The sequence below is a fragment of the Saccopteryx bilineata genome, chromosome 6 (genome assembly GCF_036850765.1).
Source record: "Saccopteryx bilineata isolate mSacBil1 chromosome 6, mSacBil1_pri_phased_curated, whole genome shotgun sequence".
Lineage (NCBI taxonomy): Eukaryota > Metazoa > Chordata > Mammalia > Chiroptera > Emballonuridae > Saccopteryx > Saccopteryx bilineata.
Window position 1 is genome coordinate 210,099,754 of NC_089495.1, and position 19,908 is coordinate 210,119,661.

Here is a 19,908-nt window from a genome sequence, read left to right on the forward strand (position 1 = left end):
CAGCAGACAGCCCTTCATGGGGGCCTTTCAATAAAAAATGCACGGGCTTTGATTGTGTCTCCCAGAGGCTGGAGCCTGAGGGCCGGGATCCCCCAGCTGTGTTCCTGTCCACCCCTCCAGAGCGTCGAGAAGCCGTGGAGGAAAGGGGGGGTTGTGCAGGAGCAGTCCCCTGTGCGTCCCCTGAGAGCCGGGATCCCCCAGCTGTGTTCCTGTCCACCCCCCCAGAGCATCGAGAAGCCGTGGAGGAAAGGGGGGGTGTGCAGGAGCAGTCCCCTGTGCGTCCCCTGAGAGCCGGGATCCCCCAGCTGTGTTCCTGTCCACCCCCCCAGGGCATCGAGAAGCCGTGGAGGAAAGGGGGGGTTGTGCAGGAGCAGCCCCTGTGCGTCCCCTGAGAGCCGGAATCCCCCAGCTGTGTTCCTGTCCACCCCCCCAGAGCGTCGAGAAGCCGTGGAGGAAAGGGGGGGTTGTGCAGGAGCAGCCCCTGTGCGTCCCCTGAGAGCCGGGATCCCCCAGCTGTGTTCCTGTCCACCCCCCCAGAGCATCGAGAAGCCGTGGAGGAAAGGGGGGGTGTGCAGGAGCAGCCCCTGTGCGTCCCCTGAGGGCCGGGATCCCCCAGCTGTGTTCCTGTCCACCCCTCCAGAGCGTCGAGAAGCCGTGGAGGAAGGGGGGGGGTTGTGCAGGAGCAGTCCCCTGTGCGTCCCCTCAGGCCTGGTGTCAGGGAGCCCATAGCCCATGCTGGTCCTTCCAGAGCCTCAGTTTCCTAATCTGTGGTCCAGGCACAGGGACCCAGCAGAGCGGTGTGGGATCCCCTGACGCACACAGACAGTGTGGCCTCAGCAAGGGGACTGAGGGAACAAAGCTGGCCTTTCCCTGAGGCTCAGCAGGTAGGGGGCCTGAGGGCGGGGCATGGGGACACGAGTGCTGTCCCCACACACAGCCACTTCTGTCTGCAGCCTCCCACCCGCGGGTGGCCTGGATGCCCACCCACAAGAAGTATGTTCTGTCCTGGGGCGACCCCACCTTCTCCCTTTTCCCTCTTCCCCTGCTCTGACTGCAGCAGGGTTCCCAAGGCCACCCAGGAACGGGGCGTCCAGAAGTAAAGTGTCTTTCCAGCCAGCAAGGCCCTGAGAGAGCCCTCTGTCCTTCCCCTCGAGTCCCCTGGCCGCCTGGACTCGGCTCGGGGCCGGCTGGGATCAGAACCACCACCAGCAGCAGCAGGTGGAGACCGGCTTCCCAGGCCTCTACTCGCCTTGTGCAAGCAGAGGCTCTGGTGGCCTGGGAGCCTGTACCTTTGACAACCCGTGTGGCCCACCGGGTGCAGGGACCACCACCCTGTGCCCTTCCCATCCTCCTGTCCATCCGTCCATCCATCCGTCCGTCCGTCCATCCGTCCGTCCATCCATCCACCCATCCGTCCGTCCATCCATCCATCCACCCATCCGTCCATCCGTCCGTCCGTCCGTCCATTCATCCATCCATCTATCTGTCCGTCCGTCCATCCATCCATCCGTCCATCCATCCATCTGTCCATCCGTCCATCCATCCATCCATCCGTCCGTCCATCTATCCATTTGTCCGTCCGTCCATCCGTCCGTCCGTCCATCCGTCCATCTGTCCATCCATCCATCTGTCCGTCCATCCATCCGTCCGTCCATCCATCCATCTGTCCGTCCGTCCGTCCGTCCATCTATCCATTCGTCCGTCCGTCCATCCATCCGTCCATCCGTCCGTCCGTCCGTCCATCTATCCATTCGTCCGTCCGTCCATCCGTCCGTCCATCCATCCATCCGTCCGTCCGTCCATCTATCCATTCGTCCGTCCGTCCATCCATCCGTCCATCCATCCATCCATCCATCAGCCAGCCAGCCATCATCCACTCATCGCTCATTCACCCACCTCCCAGGTGCTCCACGGGGCCCGGCTCTAGCAAACCTGACTCGCCGCCCCATTCTGATTGGCGCAGGGATGAGGCGTGAGGCTCTCCAGCCTCTGGGCTTCTGGGTCACCACCTGCGCCCCTACCCCGTCATCAGGGAAGGCTCAAGACTCCCATTTCCTCCAAGGTGCAAGGGACTCCCTGCAAACTCCAGAAGATGCCCGGACATTTTGCAAACACATCCGAAGGAATGAACCTCTAACGGTGGAATTTCGAGCTAGGTCGCAGAGAGAGAAATGGAGGGACAGCGGCAGATAGTCCCAAACCCTCACCACAGCTCGGTGCCACCGTCTCATGAGGCCAGAGCTCTGGGAGAGCCCGTCCACACTGCCTGCAGGTTTTCTGAGCTCGGGTCTCTGCTCCAGCAAGCGAACAGGAGAGGAATCCGTCCACCTTCAGAAGGGAGGGCACCTCTGACTCCATTGCCATCGCCAGGCAACAGGAGGGGGGCTTGGGGGAGAATTCCATACATTTGAAAATAAATTTGAAGGAATAAAAGAAAATTAAAAAACCAGCCATTGACTTGTTGCAGGAGCCCGAGAATAAGAAAAGCTCCCTCACACCCCTCCTTCCCCTCCCTCTAGCCCCCCTCAATTCCCTCTCACTCCACCCCTCCCTGCAGTGCCCCCCCCACTCCCCACAATTATGATTTGAATTCCAATTTTGATCAAAACACCATGGAAACCACATCCAGGCTGAGCTTACAAAAGAAACGGGGCTGCTTCGTGGAGAGAAGGGAAGAAGGCCAGGGGCCAGAGTCGGGGCAGGCGGAGTAACGGCGATCTTGGCACGCACACGGGCGCGTGCACACCCCCCCTGTGCTCCAGCCCCTGCCCCGCGCTCCTCACTCCTTGGCCCTGAGAGGTGGCCAGCTCTCAGCCTGCCGGCCAGCTCAGGAGGCAATCCACAGACCACTGGGCAACTGGACGCCACCCTCCTGATGGCCCAGGCCTCTCCACTCCAGTTCCCACCATCCCTTGTTCCTTTGAAATGAAGGGGACATGTGGGGAGCCCTCAGCCAGGCCCAGGGCCTGGAGCACACCCCCAGCTCAGTCCCTGCCACCCCTCCTTGGAGCCGAGCCTCACTCACCACAGCCAAGGCTGTCAGAGTCAGTGGCTGGGCCCGGAACCTGCCGAAGTCCACACAACGGCCAGAGGAGGGACCGAGGGTGCAGCCTGGGCCTTGATCCCCCGGAGCCCCCGAGTGGGAGGAAAATCCCGTGGGCAGGTTTATCTGAGTCTGTGGGTTTGCTGGACCCCACGGTGCTGGGACTCTGGTGAGCAGGGCGGGGCCCGGGGGCTCTTGTGTGTGTGTGGGGGGGGGGTGTCAGAATGGAATCAGGAAAAAAGACCAAGAGCAGCAGGAGGTCCTGCTTCTCTCAGGTGCCACCCCTGTGGCCGGAGCAGGACTGACCCAGTGGGAGAGCGGGTGGACTACAGGGCCTGGAGGCTCCTTGGGGACAAGCGGGCAGGGGGTTGGCATCACCGTCCTCCGAGAGCCAGCCCCATCTCGGAGTCGGCCGAGCCCTGCAGCTGAGACCCTGGCGTCCAACAGAGGGCTGGCCAGCACAGCGTCCAGACTGCTGACCGTCTGTCCACATCAGTCGCCTCCCCTGGGCACAGATCACCCTTAATCACCTAATGGCTTCTCCCTCCCGGCAGTCGGGCTCCGCTGAGCGGCCCCGTCATTCGTCTGCATTAGAAAGTGATGCTTCTGAGAGGCCACCGAGCAGGGATGCCGCCATGGCACCGAACTTCCTGACCACGGAGCAGAGTCCTGCCTCCTGCACCCGGGGGGGGGGGGGGAGAACCCCTTCCATCTGATGGCATGGACCCTGGCTGACCGGAGGTGACCTCAGAGCTGGGATAGGCTGGGCACCTCCCCTGAGTCCCTGGGACCCACACGCTCCCCACACATCTGGTTGCAGTCCCCTCGGGCCACCACACCTGTCCCCGTGGCTGGCTCTGCTAGTTGTGCGTGCTTGTCTGTAACACTCAGCACACTTAGTGAGCATCTCCTGCCTGTGCCAAGCCAGGAAGAAACGGCAGGTGGGGGCTCAGGGTGGGAAGCCTTGGCAGCCTCAGCCCAGCTCCTGCCGCCCGAACATCAGGCCCCCTGAGGGGGTCTCCCAGGAGAGAGGCTGGGAAGCTGCCTTTACCTGGGGCTTCTGGGGCTCTGAACGGACTGGCCCCTGCTGAGCCTCCCAGCAGTCCCAGGAGACGCCTTCCTCATTGTCTTCCATTTACAAATGGGGGAAGGTCTAAGGAGGCTAGCGTCCCCACACCAGCTGACCTCCAGCCCCTTGCTAGTGAGGAAGCCAGCGTCAGTGGGGGCAGGTAGGAAATTAATGTTAAGGTCCATCTTCTACCCTGATGCCCTGACTCCCTTTCCGTAGCCAGGGCGGCCCTGGCCTCACCTACCCAGAGAACCAAGCAGACAGGAGGCAGATTTTCTTGTGGCCAGGCAGCCATTGTCCCTCTAGGTCACCTCACAAAGGTGACCTTGATGAACCCTGAGCCTCAGAGGTCCTAGACTCGACTGGGATGTCCTGTCCCTGCTGTCCCCAAAACCTGCTGCAGCACCAACCCCATGCACCCCCCCAAGCGCACCCCCTGTCTGCAGTCCTCACTGTGCCCAACGTCTCCTAAGTGCATACTTTTAAGTGGCCCCAGGCACTGACCACTACAAGGGTGACCGGTAGCTGCATTTTTGGCGTGCACCCTCTGTGCTCACCAGACTCCCACAATTTTGTCTTTGCTGCAGCCCCAGAGAACAGCTGCTTCACTGGGCACCGAGGCTCTCTGTGCCCTGAGCACCCACCCTCCTGGCTGGCACCTGCCCACCCCCAAGTGCTCAGTGCCAGCTCGTCAAGACTGCAGCAGGGCTGGCCAGACCCCTCACTGCTGGCCCCTACACAGGTCCCAATAGACACTGAAAAAAAAAAAAAGAGTCATGTTAGCTACAAAAAGAGAAAGGGACTCCCCTCCCCTTTTCTCTCAACACTTCCTTTAGAAAATGTGTCATTGTACATTCTTTCTCAAAGGAGAAGGGTACATTCCCTGGAGAATGTACCAGGTATAGAAATCTTTTCAAAAGCGAAATCAGCCGCTGGCCAGCCTACAACCCCAGACCAGCTTTCTCAAGGACCGGGAGCCATCTGGGGACGGTCGCCACCAGGAAAGAGGGCGTCCCCTCCCAGCCTGACCTCTGAGAACCTCCGAGCACAGAGCTGGAAGAGTTTGTTTTCCCTTCGGACAAAGTCGATTAGCTAACACAGATGGTCCCCCTGCCTGATCACCAGGGGGTGTAGGGTGACCTGCATGTGACCAGGGCTGCTGGGAAGCCCCCCACTGGAGGATGAGCTGCTGCTGCTCCTCAGGATGGCATGTGCGCCCCGGCTGTCTCACCCCGACTCCAGAAGAGGCTGCGGTCTCCTGTTGCCTTTGCCATTTCTCCCTGCCTCCTGGCTTAACGCTCACCCAACAGTCAGCTCTTCTCTTTCTCCTCTACTTCTGTGGACTTGTTTTTAGTGAGAGCACCCTGACACCCCAACCTGGCACGACTGGCAGTGCCACCGCCCGCCGGGGCACGAGGGCCCACCTGACTCCACCCGCTGGTTTTCCAGTTGGAAGCAGCTGAGTCGTGGTTTCGACTTTCCTGTGCACAGCCTCCTCTCGGGGAACAGGCCTCGTGCCACGGAGAGAGAGGGCACGCACATCCTGAGATGCTGACAACTCCTGCAGACGGGCAAACCCAGCTCCGCGCCCACCGCCGCCCTGGACACCCTCCCATCCGCCCTGGCCCCTCGGCAGAGGGGGGTGCGAGCTGGTGGGCCTCCGTGTCATCGCCTCCAGCGGCCGCCCGCAGACACTGGTCTGAGCTCGGGGCTCTTTCAAGGCAAGTGCCCATGGGTGACTTTAAATGACTTTCCATTAATTACTTACCAGGGAGCCCAAAATAGCTTCCCAGCCTCCAAGGCTGTGTAGGCCTGAGGGCCCTGACCCAGATTTAATTTTAAACTTTGTCTTTTTTCTTTTTCTTATTTTTATGTTTTGAACATATATCATTTTCTAACATACGTAATTTTCAAATAAGTAATATATACACAGGGCGCAATGCAAAAGAGGGATGAGGCCCTGGCCGGTTGGCTCAGTGGTAGAGCGTCGGCCTGGCGTGCGGAGGTCCCGGGTTCGATTCCCGGCCAGGGCACACAGGAGAGGCGCCCATCTGCTTCTCCACCCCTCCCCCTCTCCTTCCTCTCTGTCTCTCTCTTCCCCTCCCGCAGCCGAGGCTCCATTGGAGCAAAGATGGCCTGGGCGCTGGGGATGGCTCCTTGGCCTCTGCCCCAGGCGCTAGAGTGGCTCTGGTCGCGACGGAGCGGCGCCCCGGATGGGCAGAGCGTCGCCCCCTGGTGGGCATGCCCGGTGGATCCCGGTTGGGCGCATGCGGGAGTCTGTCTGACTGCCTCCCCGTTTCCAGCTTCAGAAAAATGCAGAAAAAAAAAAAAAAAAAGAGGGGTGAAGTTGATATGCTGGGAAATGTCACCATCTCTCCCCACCCCACCCCCTGAGCCCTCCCCAGAGGCAGCCCCAGGAGGAAGGTGTCCTGTCCTGGGGAGGGACACACCATGGGCACAGGGACAAGGGTGGATGGCAGCCTTTCTGTTAGCCCCGGGCCCTCTTCCACATCCCCGGAGCTGCCCTGTTACTAGGAAGGCAGCTCAGTGCCCGTAGAGGCGAGGTCCACGCTCCAATCCTTGGAGCCTGGGAGACGTGTTGTGTTAGGTGACAGGGCAAAGGGATGTTGCAGATGTGACTAAGGCCACAAGTGTGAAGGTCAGAAGGGTGTCCAGTTGGGCCCAATGAAGTCACACGAACAGTTAAAAGCAGAGAAATGTCTCAGGGATCTCCGGAGCCAGAGGGGAAGTAAGTCAGAGGGACTCAAGGTGTCAGAAGGACTGCACCCGGCTGAACTGCCTGCCAGCCCTCTGAGCTACCCGATGAGACAGTCAGAGCTGCGGGTGGAAACTGCTACACTGCCTGACCAGGCGGTGGCGCAGTGGATAGAGCGTCCGACTGGGATGCGGAGGACCCAGGTTCGAGAGCCCGAGGTCACCAACTTGAGCGCAGGCTCATCTGGCTTGAGCAAAAAGCTCACTAGCATGGACCCAAGGTCACTGGCTCGAGGGGAGGGGGGTTACTCAGTCTGCTGAAGGCCCCTGGTCATGGCACATATGAGAAAGCAATCAATGAACAACTACGGTGTCGCAACGAAAAACTGATGATTGATGCTTCTCATCTCTCTCCGTTCCAGTTTGTCCCTATCTATCCCTCTATCTGACTCTCTCTCTGTCCCTATTAAAAAAAAAAAAAAGAAACGTATAATACTTATTTTAAAAAAAAGAAAGAAACTGCTACACTGTGGTAATTTGTTGCAGCGGCAGTGGGAAATCGATACAGTATCTGTTGCTACAGCTCCTGGTCCCTATTGCCCTATCCATTCAAGCCGGTGTGCTTTTCACAGGCTTTAGCTATTAAGAAAGTTTTTTTATTTATTTATTCATTTTTAGAGAGGAGAGAGGGAGACAGACAGAGAGAGAGAAGGGAGAAGGAGCTGGAAGCATCAACTCCCATATGTGCCTTGACCAGGCAAGCCCAGGATTTCGAACCGGCGACCTCAGCATTTCCAGGTCAACGCTTTATCCACTGCGCCACCACAGGTCAGGCTTAAGAAAGCTTTGAAATAAGTGCTGGCGAGGACTTGGAGAAAGGGGAACCCTCCTGCACTGCTGGTGGGAATGCAGTGCAACCACTGTGGAAAACAGTATGGATATTCCTCAAAAAATTAAAAATCAAACTGCCTTTTTTTTTTTTTTTAGAGAGGAGAGAGAGAGAGGGAGAGAGAAAGACAGAGAGAGAGAGAGAAGGGGGGAGGAGCTGGAAGCATCAACTCCCCTATGTGCCTTGACCAGGCAAGCCCAGGGTTTTGAACCGGTGACCTCAGCACTTCCAGGTCGACGCTTTATCCACTGCGCCACCACAGGTCAGGCCAAACTGCCTTTTGACCCAGCTATCCCACTTTTAGGAATATACCCCAAGAACACTGTAGCACTGTTCCAAAAGGAGAAATGCACCCCCATGTTTATAGCAGAAATGCACCCCTATGTTTATAGCAGCATTGTTCACAATAGCGAAGATCTGGAAACAGCCCAAGTGTCCGTCAGAGGACGAGTGGATTAAAAGGCAGTGGTACATATACACAATGGAATAAGAAATGATTTACAACAACATGGATGGACCTTGATAACATTATACTGAGTGAAATAAGTAAATCAGGAAAAACTAAGAACTATATGATTCCATACATAGGTGGGACATAAAAATGAGACTCAGAGACATGGACAAGAAGGTGGTGGTTACCGGGAAGGGGGGAGGGGGGGGAAAGGCATAAAGAAAACCAGATAGAAGGTGACAGAAGACAATTAGACTTTGGGTGATGGGTATGCAACATAATCAAATGTCAAAATAACCTGGAGATGTTTTCTCTGAACATATGTACCCTGATTTATCAATGTCACCCCATTAAAGTTAATTTAAAAAAAAAAGAAAGCTTTGAGTTGCTATCCCTGCACGTGTGACTCTGCACATGTGTAGAGGAGGATAAACTCCAGTGAGATCTGAGCTCAGCCCCTCCCGTGGTCCAGCGGCATATACGGTCACCGTCCACAGGACAGGGGCACTGGCTCAGCAATGCCAGGAACGCCCAGGGTCCAGCCTGCAGGTGCCGTCTGGGGCTGGGAGTTCTGCGACCACCACCTGCTTTGTTCTGAGCAGGGTGCATCGTGGATCTGAGTGGGAGGCCACCGTGAGGTGGGGCACGGGCCCCGGCTCCCTGACTGCAGCAGGGAGTAGACTGCTCTGAGCTCCTGAACCAGCGTGGTCCAGCTGTCATTCTTTTCTTTTTTTACAGAGACAGAGAGAGAGTCAGAGAGAGGGATAGATAGAGACAGACAGACAGGAACAGAGAGAGATGAGAAGCATCACCTTAGTTGTTCATTGATTGCTTTCTCATATGTGCCTTGACCATGGGGCTACAGCAGACCGAGTAACCCCTTGCTCAAGCCAGCAACCTTGGGTCCAAGCTGGTGAGCTTTTGCTCAAACCAGATGAGCCTGTACTCAAGCTGGTGACCTCGGGGTCTCGAACCTGGGTCCTCAGCATCCCAGTCCGACGCTCTATCTGCTGCACCACCGCCTGGTCAGGCTGTCCATGGCATTCTGAGTGCTGTTCTCAAGGAAGAAGCTGTAGGGTGGCACTGGCCTGGGGACAGCATGGTCAGCGGTGAGTGGACAAAAACTGCAGAACACAGGGACACGCATTCCAGCCTGGTGTGGCCCCAGCTGGGATCCACGCCTCACCCCGCCCTCCCACCGCTGCCTGCTGTGACTGCGGGCCCACCGGTGCACACTTGCTCTGGCCACTGCCCCTGCCAAGCCTTCGGCTGTCTCAGAAGGGACCTTTGTAACCCCAGCATCCAGCTGTGACACAGGCCCACTCCTTCAGTGACTTGGTTTGTGCTCAGATGGGCTGAACATTCCAGGTCCATTTCTTACTCAAATCAAGAGAAAGAGTTTGCTTTGCAGGAAAATGCTCCAGGCGACTTCTCAGTACATGGGGACCCTTCTAGAGGCTGTGCCTGGCCCAGAGCAGGCTGTGTCAAAGTGCAGGGGACGTCATTGGACCAACATCTTTGCAAGGCTTGTGTGCCCACTGTGCAGTTTCCTGGGCTCACCTCGTGATGGTTGCTGTCCGATTTGGCGGTCAGCGGAGCCCCAGGCCGCACAGAGGCAGCGGTGGAGGTAGGACAGGGAAGGCTGTGGGAAAACCAAGTGTCAGTTCTTACAGGAAATGGTTCTCAGTGGCTGAGAGTCGGGTGGATGAGGAAACCGTGGCACATGGACAGGGGAATATTGGCACCGTTCACCAGGACGCTGTGGTGAGGTGAGCAGAGCAGGTCGACCTCTAGGTCCTAGACGGTGCAGTTCTGCGCAGGCACCGGCAGATATCAGCAGGCTGGAGAGGGTGGGTGGGTGGGTGGGTGGATGGATGGATGAGCGGATGGATAGATGGGTAGGTGGGTGAGTGTGTGGTTGGATGGGTGGATGAATGAATGGATGGATGGGGAAGGGGTCTGCAGGACACTACGGATGTTGCAAAACCTGGCTCGGGGGAAGTGTACGGCAGAGGAATTTTATTTCAGAATGACTTTCCCTGCCTATGAAGAGAATGACTGCCCTTTACAAAGAAAGCATTCACTGTTCTCCATGCTGACCCAAAGAACCACTTCCTCTTGTTGCCCGTGCAAAGAAAGCAGAGCTGGCCTTTAGAACCTGAATTAATAGGGAAAGATTCCATCTCTTAAAAATAAACTCGGCCCTCGTTAATCCCCTTGCAGCTGACTTGAGGGCTGAAGCGATTGCGAACCCAGGCGTAGCCCCCGTGGCATTCTGCGACATTTTGAAGTTGTAATTGCACCAGGGATCTGTGAGATCCAAGGAGAAGAGAATGACAGAGGGAAGCCAGGCTGACGCCCACCCTCGAACAGGCGTGTAAAAGCCCTCATCTTTGATAACTAGAATGGGTGGGGTGGGGGTGGGAGAGGGCACCTCTGAGACAGGGGTATTGCTGGAGTTGGCTCAGAGTCATCTTGGGGGGCAGGGGTCTTCAAAGCTGGCATCAATAAAACCCCAAGCTCTAGATACCAAGGGTCTCCTCCTTGCCCCTGGGGCTGAGCCACATTGAGCCAAGAAGCTGAGACTAAGTCCCCATCATTGTGACCACGTTGCCTGCATGGTCACACCCGAGAGCCACCCTCTCGCCGAGGACAGAGCACCCTGCCTACAGGAGGGCCCCCTTGCCTGGCAGGCTCCTGTACCTTACCCTAGTCTCTGCCACCCTCAGCAGCGCCACCCCTTCTGGAGAAGGGGCTTCCTGCAAACTGGTCCACAGGCTCTCTGGGGGGCCATGGGATGGAGGGAGGAGGGACTGGGTCAGTCCTGGCACCCCACATAGTGGACGAGTTACCCAGTATTCCTGTGCCTTGGTTTCCCCAATGCAAAGGGGAAACAGTCATGGCCATTGGCACAAAATAACCGAGAGCCCCTTCTCTTGGCTTGGTCCCTGCCGTCTCAGGTGAGGCCATCGGCTCTCCCAGCCACCATTTGCCAGCTGGACAAAGGCCCGTCCAGCAGGGCCTGGCGCTAATGACAAAGGGCTGTGCCCAAGGACCTGGAGGGCTACATATTCCACAAAATAACTGGAAAATGAAAAGATTTAAAAAAAAAAAAAAAAAGGAAGCTCAGCCTGGCCCCCTTGTCCACTGCCAGGCGACTTGAGGGTAGTGTTGAAGGTAGCTGGGTTGCATTTCCCACCGTGGTCTTCGCCTCGAGGCCCCTGGAGGGCTGCTGACAACGGTGCTCCCCCCACAGACTGACTCAGCAGAGGGCAGCTGGGGGTGTGTGCTGACATTCGCATGCACACACGTGCACATGTGTCTTGGCTGATGCTGGGCTTGCCGGTGAAGGCCGGCTGCACACGCTCGGAGAGCCCGGGCCTGCCAGAACTCAAAACGCGAGAACTGCACCCACTCTCGGGTGGGTCCGGCTGCAAGGGAACAAACCTTCACCTGGTTCCTGCCTGCATGTTTCTGAGGAGCCCTGATTTGGGCCCAAACAGTGGGTGGGAGACGCCACCTAGAGGTGAGACGTGCGGGCTGCAAGCCCCGTGCTCGAACAGAAACCTTGCCTCCCCACCTGGCCGGGCGTGGTGGGTCCCCAGGTGCCTGGAGAGGAGGCTCTCGGCTGGACAAAGGCAAGAACGGGGTGGCGGTGAGCGGAGAGCGCACGTGGCCGAGGAGCAGGGGCCCCGAGGGGTCCAGGGCACACTAAGGAGATTAATAACGGAGAGACCACCCTCTGTCGAGCACCTCCTGGGTGGGGAGCCTGTGCTAAGTGGCCGTGCGTCATCGCGGCCTGGCAGCCACCACTGAGCCCAGTCCCGCTCTGGGCCAGGGCAGAGGAGCACAGGCCAGGCCGGGCCAGAACGCCCAGCCCCCTCGGCTCACATGACAGCTGGTGGTCTTCTGCCCCTGAGCCGTGCGACCGGCCCCACCGGCGGCCCCCTCCACGCGTGGGAAGCCGAGATTCAGGCCCCAGCGAGCTGATCCCGCTCAAGAGTCCACCGGACTGTGTGTCCCCGCGGATGAGGCTGCCCAGCGCCTGCACCGGCCAGGGACAGCGCGCAGCAGTGCGGCTCCAGCTCTGTATTACTTTGAAGTCCGAACTGTGTCCGCAGCGTCCAGCAGACAGACGGGCTGGCAGGGCAGCCCCGTCTCAGCGCCCTTGCCGGTCCCACCGCGCGCAAGAGGAAACTGAGGCCTCAAGAGGCTCCGCGCCTTGCCCGACGCGCCAGCTGGCGGGCCGCAGAGGAAGGGGCCCGGAGCACCGCCCGGGGGTCTACACCCGGCGGGAGGCGAAGAGCGCACTGCCAGCGAGTCCCCGGCTCGGGCACCTCGGGGGCGTGGCCTTTGCTGGGAGTGGGCGTGGCCTCTGCGAGGTGGGGCGGGGCCCGGGAGGCCTTGATTGGTGCTGCCTCCCAGCCGGCCACCGAGGCCCCGCCCCTGACCAAGACTCCGCCCTTGCCCCGCTCCCGCTGCGGGCCGGGCGCAGACCAGCGGTCAACCCTCCGCCGGGCCCCGTCCCGGGCCTGCGCCGGCCACGCCCCGGGCCTGCGCCGGCCACGCCCCGGTGCGGACCTGCAGTTAGCGCGCGCCGGGGCCTCGCGCCGGCCCTGCCCCCGCTGCAGCGCGGGTTAACCCTTACGGGCCCGCCTGCCGGTCATCCCAGAGGCCCCTGGCCCCGGCGGCTGGGCCCGGGCTCCTCCCCAGTGCGCGGTAGCCCTTCTGTGCAGCGCTCAGGCCGGAGGTCAGCCAGAGGCAATCGAAGCCCTTTAAAACCCATACTCGTAGAATGGACGGCGACCTGTGTCTTTTTTTCTTCTTAACCGCTTTATAGAGTTGTAATTTGCAATTCCGCCATTTGCAGCCAACGGGGTTCACCCAGAGGGGTGCAGCGATCGCCGCAACCTGCTCTAGAGCGTTTCCACCCCTCTCCCCTAATCGACTCCATTTCCCGAGGTCCGCGAGGTCGGACCGCGCGGCGCCGCAGGGCCAAACGGCCAGGGGCCGCTGCGGGCGCGCGCCGGGACCGGCCCGCCGCTGCGCCTGCGCCGGCGCCGCGCGCGAGCCCGAGCGCCCACCCGCCGAGCGCGCGCCGCCGCGAGTGCGCCTGCGCGGAGCCCGTGGCCCCGCCCGCTCCCGCCGGGGGCTAGTCGCTGAGCGACCCGGGCTATGGGGGAGGCCGAGGTGGGCGGCGGGGGCGCGGCGGGCGACAAGGGGCCCGGGGAGGCGGCCACCAGCCCGGCGGAGGAGACGGTGGTGTGGAGCCCCGAGGTGGAGGTGTGCCTCTTCCACGCCATGCTGGGCCACAAGCCCGTCGGTGAGCGGAGTGCCGCGGACTCGCGTGGGGGCGGGGTGAGCCGGCAACGGCCGGGCGCGCGCGGGGCGGGGGCCTCCTGCACCCCCATCCCCCGCCCCGTCCTACCCCTGCCCCATCATGCATCCCACCCCCGCCGACGCTGCCCCTCTGCACCCCCATCCCCTGCCCCGTCCTACCCCTGCCCCATCATGCATCCCACCCCCGCCGACGCTGCCCCTCTGCTCCCCCATCCCCTGCCCCGTCCTACCCCTGCCCCATCATGCAACCCACCCCCGCCGACGCTGCCCCTCTGCACCCCCATCCCCTGCCCCGTCCTACCCCTGCCCCATCATGCATCCCACCCCCGCCGACGCTGCCCCTCTGCACCCCCATCCCCTGCCCCGTCCTACCCCTGCCCCATCATGCATCCCACCCCCGCCGACGCTGCCCCTCTGCACCCCCATCCCCTGCCCCGTCCTACCCCTGCCCCATCATGCATCCCACCCCCGCCGACGCTGCCCCTCTGCACCCCCATCCCCTGCCCCGTCCTACCCCTGCCCCATCATGCAACCCACCCCCGCCGACCCTGCCCCTCCTGCACCCGCATCCCCTGCCCCGTCCTACCCCTGCCCCATCATGCAACCCACCCCCGCCGACCCTGCCTCTCCTGCACCCCCATCCCCTGCCCCGTCCTACCCCTGCCCCATCATGCAACCCATCCCCTGCCCGTTCTGTACCCCACCCCCGCCGACGCTGCCCCTCCTGCACCCCCATCCCCTGCCCCGTCCTGTACCCTACCCCCGCTGACCCTGCCCCTCCTGCACCCCCATCCCCTGCCCCATCCTGCACCCCACCCCTGCTGATGCTGCCCCTCCTGCACCCCACCCCCTGCCCTGTCCTACCCCATCACCTCCTGCACCCCCACATCTGCCTCATCTTTGTCCCTCCCCAGTGCACCTGGCTCATTCTCCCCTCACCTCTGCCCCCCATACCCCAACCCCTGCCCGCTCTGTCGGCCCTCTACCTCCCCTCAGGCTGACGCCTTCCTCCCGCAGGTGTGAACCGGCACTTTCACATGATCTGTATCAGGGACAAGTTCAGCCAGAACATCGGTAGGCAGGTGCCGTCCAAGGTCATCTGGGACCACCTGAGCACCATGTATGACATGCAGGCACTGGTGAGCTGGACCCCGCCCTCCCCCGCCCCCCAGGGCCGGGGCTCCTGCCTCCGCAGTCGGAGCGGGCAGAGGTGCCTCCGCAGGTCCGTGCAGGCCCTGTCCTCAGAGAGCCTGCCGTCCCCGTGGGGCCAGCCCTGAGACAAGGGAGTGCCGAGGGCTCTACAGAAAGCACAGGCCCAGTGAGGGCAGGGGGTTCCCTGGGTGGAACCTGCTCCAGACTGATGGTCAGTGAAGGTCTCTCCAGGGAGAGGACCCAGGAGCCCAGGCCGAGGGAGGGGGCTCTCACGCCAGCATTGGTCTGATGGGAGGTCCCAGAAGTGCCCCAGGCAGGAAGGTGACCGAATGTCAGGTTAAGGTGAATGTGATGGCTTCTGTGAGGACCAGGCAGGCAGAGTCCCAAGTCTCATGGGACTGCCAGCTAGCCGGGTCACCTCAGTACACAAGGGGCAGAGGGCCAGGTGGGTGTTCCCTGCAGAGGAGGAGCAGATCTGAGGAGGACGTGCACCAGGGTTGAGGTGGCAGGGAGCCTGTGCTGACTCCCACTGCAGGGGGCTCGCCAGCCCTCCCGGCCTTCTGCCCAGATCTCTGCTGCCCCTTACTTCCTGCTGACCGGCAAGTCGTTTGCGTCTCCTTGTCACGGGCAGATGGGATGAAGATGACAGCTGTGCCCTGAGACTGGCTGCTGTTTGCACACAGCCCCTTCGAGGTCGAGCTGCTGAGCTAGAGAGGGTCCTCCTGGGGTGGCCTCACGTGGGGGCCATGGCTGGCTGGCTTCTGGGAGGTCCCTGTCCAGCGGCTCAGCAGAGTTCCCACGCTGGTCATGTGTGGGGTCACCTGGTCCCCAGGCACTTCCTGCACCCTGACTTCCGGCTGGTGGGGCCAGAAGTGGGACGTGGAGATGAGTAGGGCGGGGTCCCTGTTGTGGGGGAACCCTGGTGACCTGCGGGAGGGTGGCCAGCTCTGAGACACACCTGCTGGAGGAGGCACGGGACACTCCCCAGAAAGCTGCCGGGCACAGCCAGGGGTGTCAGCCCAGGACCGTAGCCTCTCCCTCTTCCTGTCACTCTGCCGGGTCTGGCCAAGACCTTGGGGACGCCACTGCCTGGACCCCAGCACTGCTCTGGGGCCTTGTTAGCAGACAGGTGACCAGCGGCTCCACAGGGAGTGGCGGGTGGAAGCCCATTTCCCAGGACCCCCCTCCCAGCTCCCCTTCTCTGTCCGGTGTTCGTGTGTCTGGAGATGTGTCGTTTCTGGCACAGGTGACGTGCAGGACAAGTGGAACCCTGAACCCTGACAGGCCGTCTCTGCTCTCCTCCCTGCTTTCTGTGGGGTGGCTTTCCCAGCCAGCACATGCAGTGTCCAGGCTGCTGGGCTGTCCCTGCCCTCTGAGTGCAGGACAGCTGCTGCCCCTTTGGCCCCTGAGGGCGTGTGCCAGCAGAAGGCAGCTTCAGAGGGGACCCCGGGTTACATTAGCCCAGCGTTCTTCCCCTTCCTGGCGTTGTGGCTCCTGCCCCTGCTCCTGGGTTGGTGCTTATACGTTTTTAGTCACTTGCTAAAGTCAAAACAGAAAACTTCTTATTTCTTAAAAAAAAACAACCTTATTTGCCATCAGCATGAATCTGAGATTCTTCCATTCCCGAACCCAGAGAGGAACTTCGTCCTTCCGGAAGAAATCATTCAGGAAGTTCGCGAAGGTGAGACTCAGGCGAGGTCAGGTTTGGGAGTTAGGAAAGGCAGGAGGCAGGCCGAGGGGGTGGTGTCAGGGTGGAGGTCCTGAGTCTCAGGGAAGAGAGGGGTCACTGGCCTGTGATGCTCGGCCCCCTGATGGGGAGGATGTGTTCAGGAACGGTCAGCTGCTTGCGGGACCGAGGGCCTCGTGTGCCGCCCACCTCAGGAGCGGTCCTGGCCTGAGTCACCCACCAGCGTGGGCTCCGGGCCAACGTCAGCTGTCTCCCCCACAGGAAAAGTGATCATTGAAGAGGAGATGAAGGAGGAAATGAAGGAAGACATGGACCCCCACAATGGGGCCGACGATGGTGAGTGGGGAGCCGTCCCCCCCTCCGCCCCCAGCCCTGGCAGGGCCTCCCCGCAGGGCGCAGCGCGGGTCCGGCCCGCGTTTCTGGTCTGTCGCAGCCACACTGCTGTCGGCCCAGCAGTGGAGAGGCAGCTTCCATCCGCCTGGCAGGAGCCTCACCAGGCGCAGACCTCGTACGTGGGTCAAGACTGAGAATGAACCACAGGGCAGCCAGGGCACCCGGCAGGCCCAGGCAGGTGGCCCCAGAGTGCAGTGCAGGAGGGCTCAGCACAGGACAAGCCCCGAGTAGCAAGGCTGCTCTGCCCTGCGGGACGGGCGTGAGTGGCAGCTGGGGCAGGTCCTGCAGCCTGAGTGTGTGGTGCCAGGCGCCCCTGGTGGGCATGTCCAGGAGCTCTGGGGGCCGGGCAGGTGCCCCCAACTCAGGAGAAGCTTGTGGGTTCAGAGCATCGTGTGTATAGATACAGGACTTTTTTTTTTTTTTACAGAGACAGAGAGAGAGTCAGAGGGAGGGATGGACAGGGACAGACAGACAGGAGCGGAGAGAGATGAGAAGCATTAATCATCAGTTTTTCGTTGCAACACCTTAGTTCATTGATTGCTTTCTCATATGTGCTTTGACCATGGGCCTTCAGCAGACTGAGTAACCCCTTGCTCAAGCCAGCGACCTTGGGTCCAAACTGGTGAGCTTTGCTCAAACCAGATGAGCCTGCACTCAAGCTGGCGACCTCAGGGTCTCGAACCTGGGTCCTCTGCATCCCAGTCTGATGCTCTGTCCACTACGCTACCACCTGGTCAGACGATACAGGACTTTTTTTTTTTTTTTTTTCTGAAGCTGGAAACGGGAGAGACAGACAGACTCCCGCATGCACCCAACTGGGATCCACCCGGCACGCCCACCAGGGGCCATGCTCTGCCCACCAGGGGGTGACGCTCTGCCCCTCCCGGGCGTCGCTCTGTCACAACCAGAGCCACTCTAGCGCCTGGGGCAGAGGCCAAGGAGCCATCCCCAGCGCCTGGGCCATCTTTGCTCCAATGGAGCCTCGGCTGCAGGAGGGGAAGAGAGAGACAGAGAGGAAGGAGAGGGGGAGGGGTGGAGAAGCAGGTGGGCGCTTCTCCTGTGTGCCCTGGCCGGGAATCGAACCCGGGACTTCTGCACGCCAGGCCGACACTCTACCACTGAGCCAACCGGCCAGGGCGATACAGGACTTTTTAACTGAGCAGGACAATGAAATAAAATTCTGAATATTCTATTTTCAGCCAAATTATTTTGTCTCCCAGTTTTCTCATCCTCAGGAAGCTTGGGGAAAGCAACAGACAAGTCCAGCAAAGACAGGGACAAGAACTCCTCGGACCTGGGGGCCAAGGACGGGGCCGACAAGCGCAAGCGCAGCCGCGTCACCGACAAGGTCCTGACCGCCAACAGCAACCCCTCCAGCCCCAGTGCCGCCAAGCGGCGCAGAACGTAGGCGTTCTGTGGGGGGGGGCAGCCTGCAGCCCACGGCACGGTCACCAGGCCACGGGGGCTCAGGTGCTCGGCCCCTGCTGCCTGCCCCGGTCCTGGGGGCTCCACAGCGCCCACTCGCCACCGGGGGCTCAGGCGGACAGGAAAAACCAGGGTCGCCAGCTCAGGTGTAGAATGTGCTTTGTGGTTGGTCCCACGACTCGCTGTGTCAACGGCACGGCTGCAGCGTGTGTGACGGGAGGCCTGGTGTGATGCGCAGTAAAGCCGGTGGTCCCCTGCCCTCCCAGCAGCACCAGTCTTCCTGTCGGTCCCTCTGTCCATCTGCCGACCCTCGCTCAAGGGACTGTGACCTCAGGAGAAGGGCCACCGAGCCACACACGGCAGCCCCTCCATCGCCACCCGAGAACCTGAGAACTGGATGTTTGGCCTCGTTCACTTGTACTGTAACGATGTATATAATTTGGTTGATATTTCACTATTTAATTTCTAAGAAGCCTATTTTACTAGTGTTTTATATGAAAAAAATACTGCAGAAGTTAAAAACCTGTGTTGTATTTTTTCCGAGATGTTTTGTTCTAAGGTAATGACCTCAGATACTTTTGCTCAGTTTTTATATGCCAGACAGAGAATTTGTGGTTATTTTTGTATTACTGAATAACTTGCAAACAGACCAAAAGAGTGAGTGGGAGGAGGCCCGCCGGGCTGACGGCCGGCTGGGCGGGTGGGGAGTGGGGGCTGTTGTGGACGATTAAAGCACAGAAAAGCAACCTGGCCTCCTGTGATTTCATACTGGAATAAGTTACCTTTTGCTACACAGTAGGAAGTTTATACTTTTCTGAGATTGAAACAGGTTTGCGTTTAGATGGACCTGACTCCCTTGATACAATGTAGGTGCAAATGTAGCAGGTGCTGAGTGCAGCCTGTGAGTGGACACACCCTGCACACGTGTTGGAGGAGTAAACAAGGCCGGGCTGGCGCTGCCTTCCTGCTGGACGGCTGCACACCACGGGGCTTGTGACCACGCCTGTGCATAGCAGAGGTCCACCAAGTGACCAAGAGCCAGGACCTCCCTCCTGGCCGGCCACCCGGCCCGACCTCCTCCTGAGGAACACGGGACGCTGAGTTACCGTCAACCCGGGAGCCTGCTGAGGTCGGAACTCGCTGCAGCCCCCAGGCGAGGCCAGGGCCCCTGTGCTGAAGAGCCACCTAGCATCCGGTCAGAGGCTGGCCTAGCACCCAGCCAGAAACTTGTGGGCCTTGAAGACATCGCTGACACCCCGCTCCCTGGCAGACAGGCTGTGCGCGGCCCAGAGCGCCCTGTGCTGCCCCTGAGCAGCTAGTCCCGGCGTCACCCTGCGCTGGAACCTGCAGCAGAGGCTCGCACTCCCTGGCTTGGGGGCCCTGCAAGGGCGTCTCCAGCAGAAGACCCACGTCCTGGTCAAGGAGGGCGCCCTGCTGTGCAGAGCAGGAACCTAGAGAGGCCAGTGTGGAGGCGCAGGCTGCCTCTTCCACCCACACCCCTGCCCCTGGCGTGTCTCCCTCTAAGACGAAGTCACATGAGATTCTGTGGTCCAAGCACAGCACGGACCACCCCCATTGCCCAGATGTACGGGGTGGGGGTGGGGGACTGTCACCTTTCCTTGCAGCAGAGCGGGCCGTGACTCTTCAAGGGAAAAGAACAGATGTCTGCCTTTAAGAATTCTAGAACTGACATGGGGAGGACCTGGCCTCCCTCCCACTGCTGGTGTCCACCACCCCCACTCAG

At 60.4% G+C, this 19,908-nt stretch overlaps 1 protein-coding gene across 1 annotated transcript; it reads left to right on the plus strand.

Moving 5' to 3' along the window:
* Positions 1 to 13,318: 13,318 nt before the first annotated feature.
* On the plus strand, positions 13,319 to 18,873 carry MRGBP (MRG domain binding protein). Its single transcript, XM_066234969.1, has 5 exons — positions 13,319 to 13,490; positions 14,525 to 14,646; positions 16,259 to 16,340; positions 16,608 to 16,682; positions 17,960 to 18,873. The coding sequence occupies exons 1-5, from the start codon at positions 13,343 to 13,345 to the stop codon at positions 18,145 to 18,147; spliced, it is 615 nt and encodes a 204-aa protein (XP_066091066.1). The 5' UTR covers positions 13,319 to 13,342; the 3' UTR covers positions 18,148 to 18,873.
* Positions 18,874 to 19,908: the final 1,035 nt, after the last annotated feature.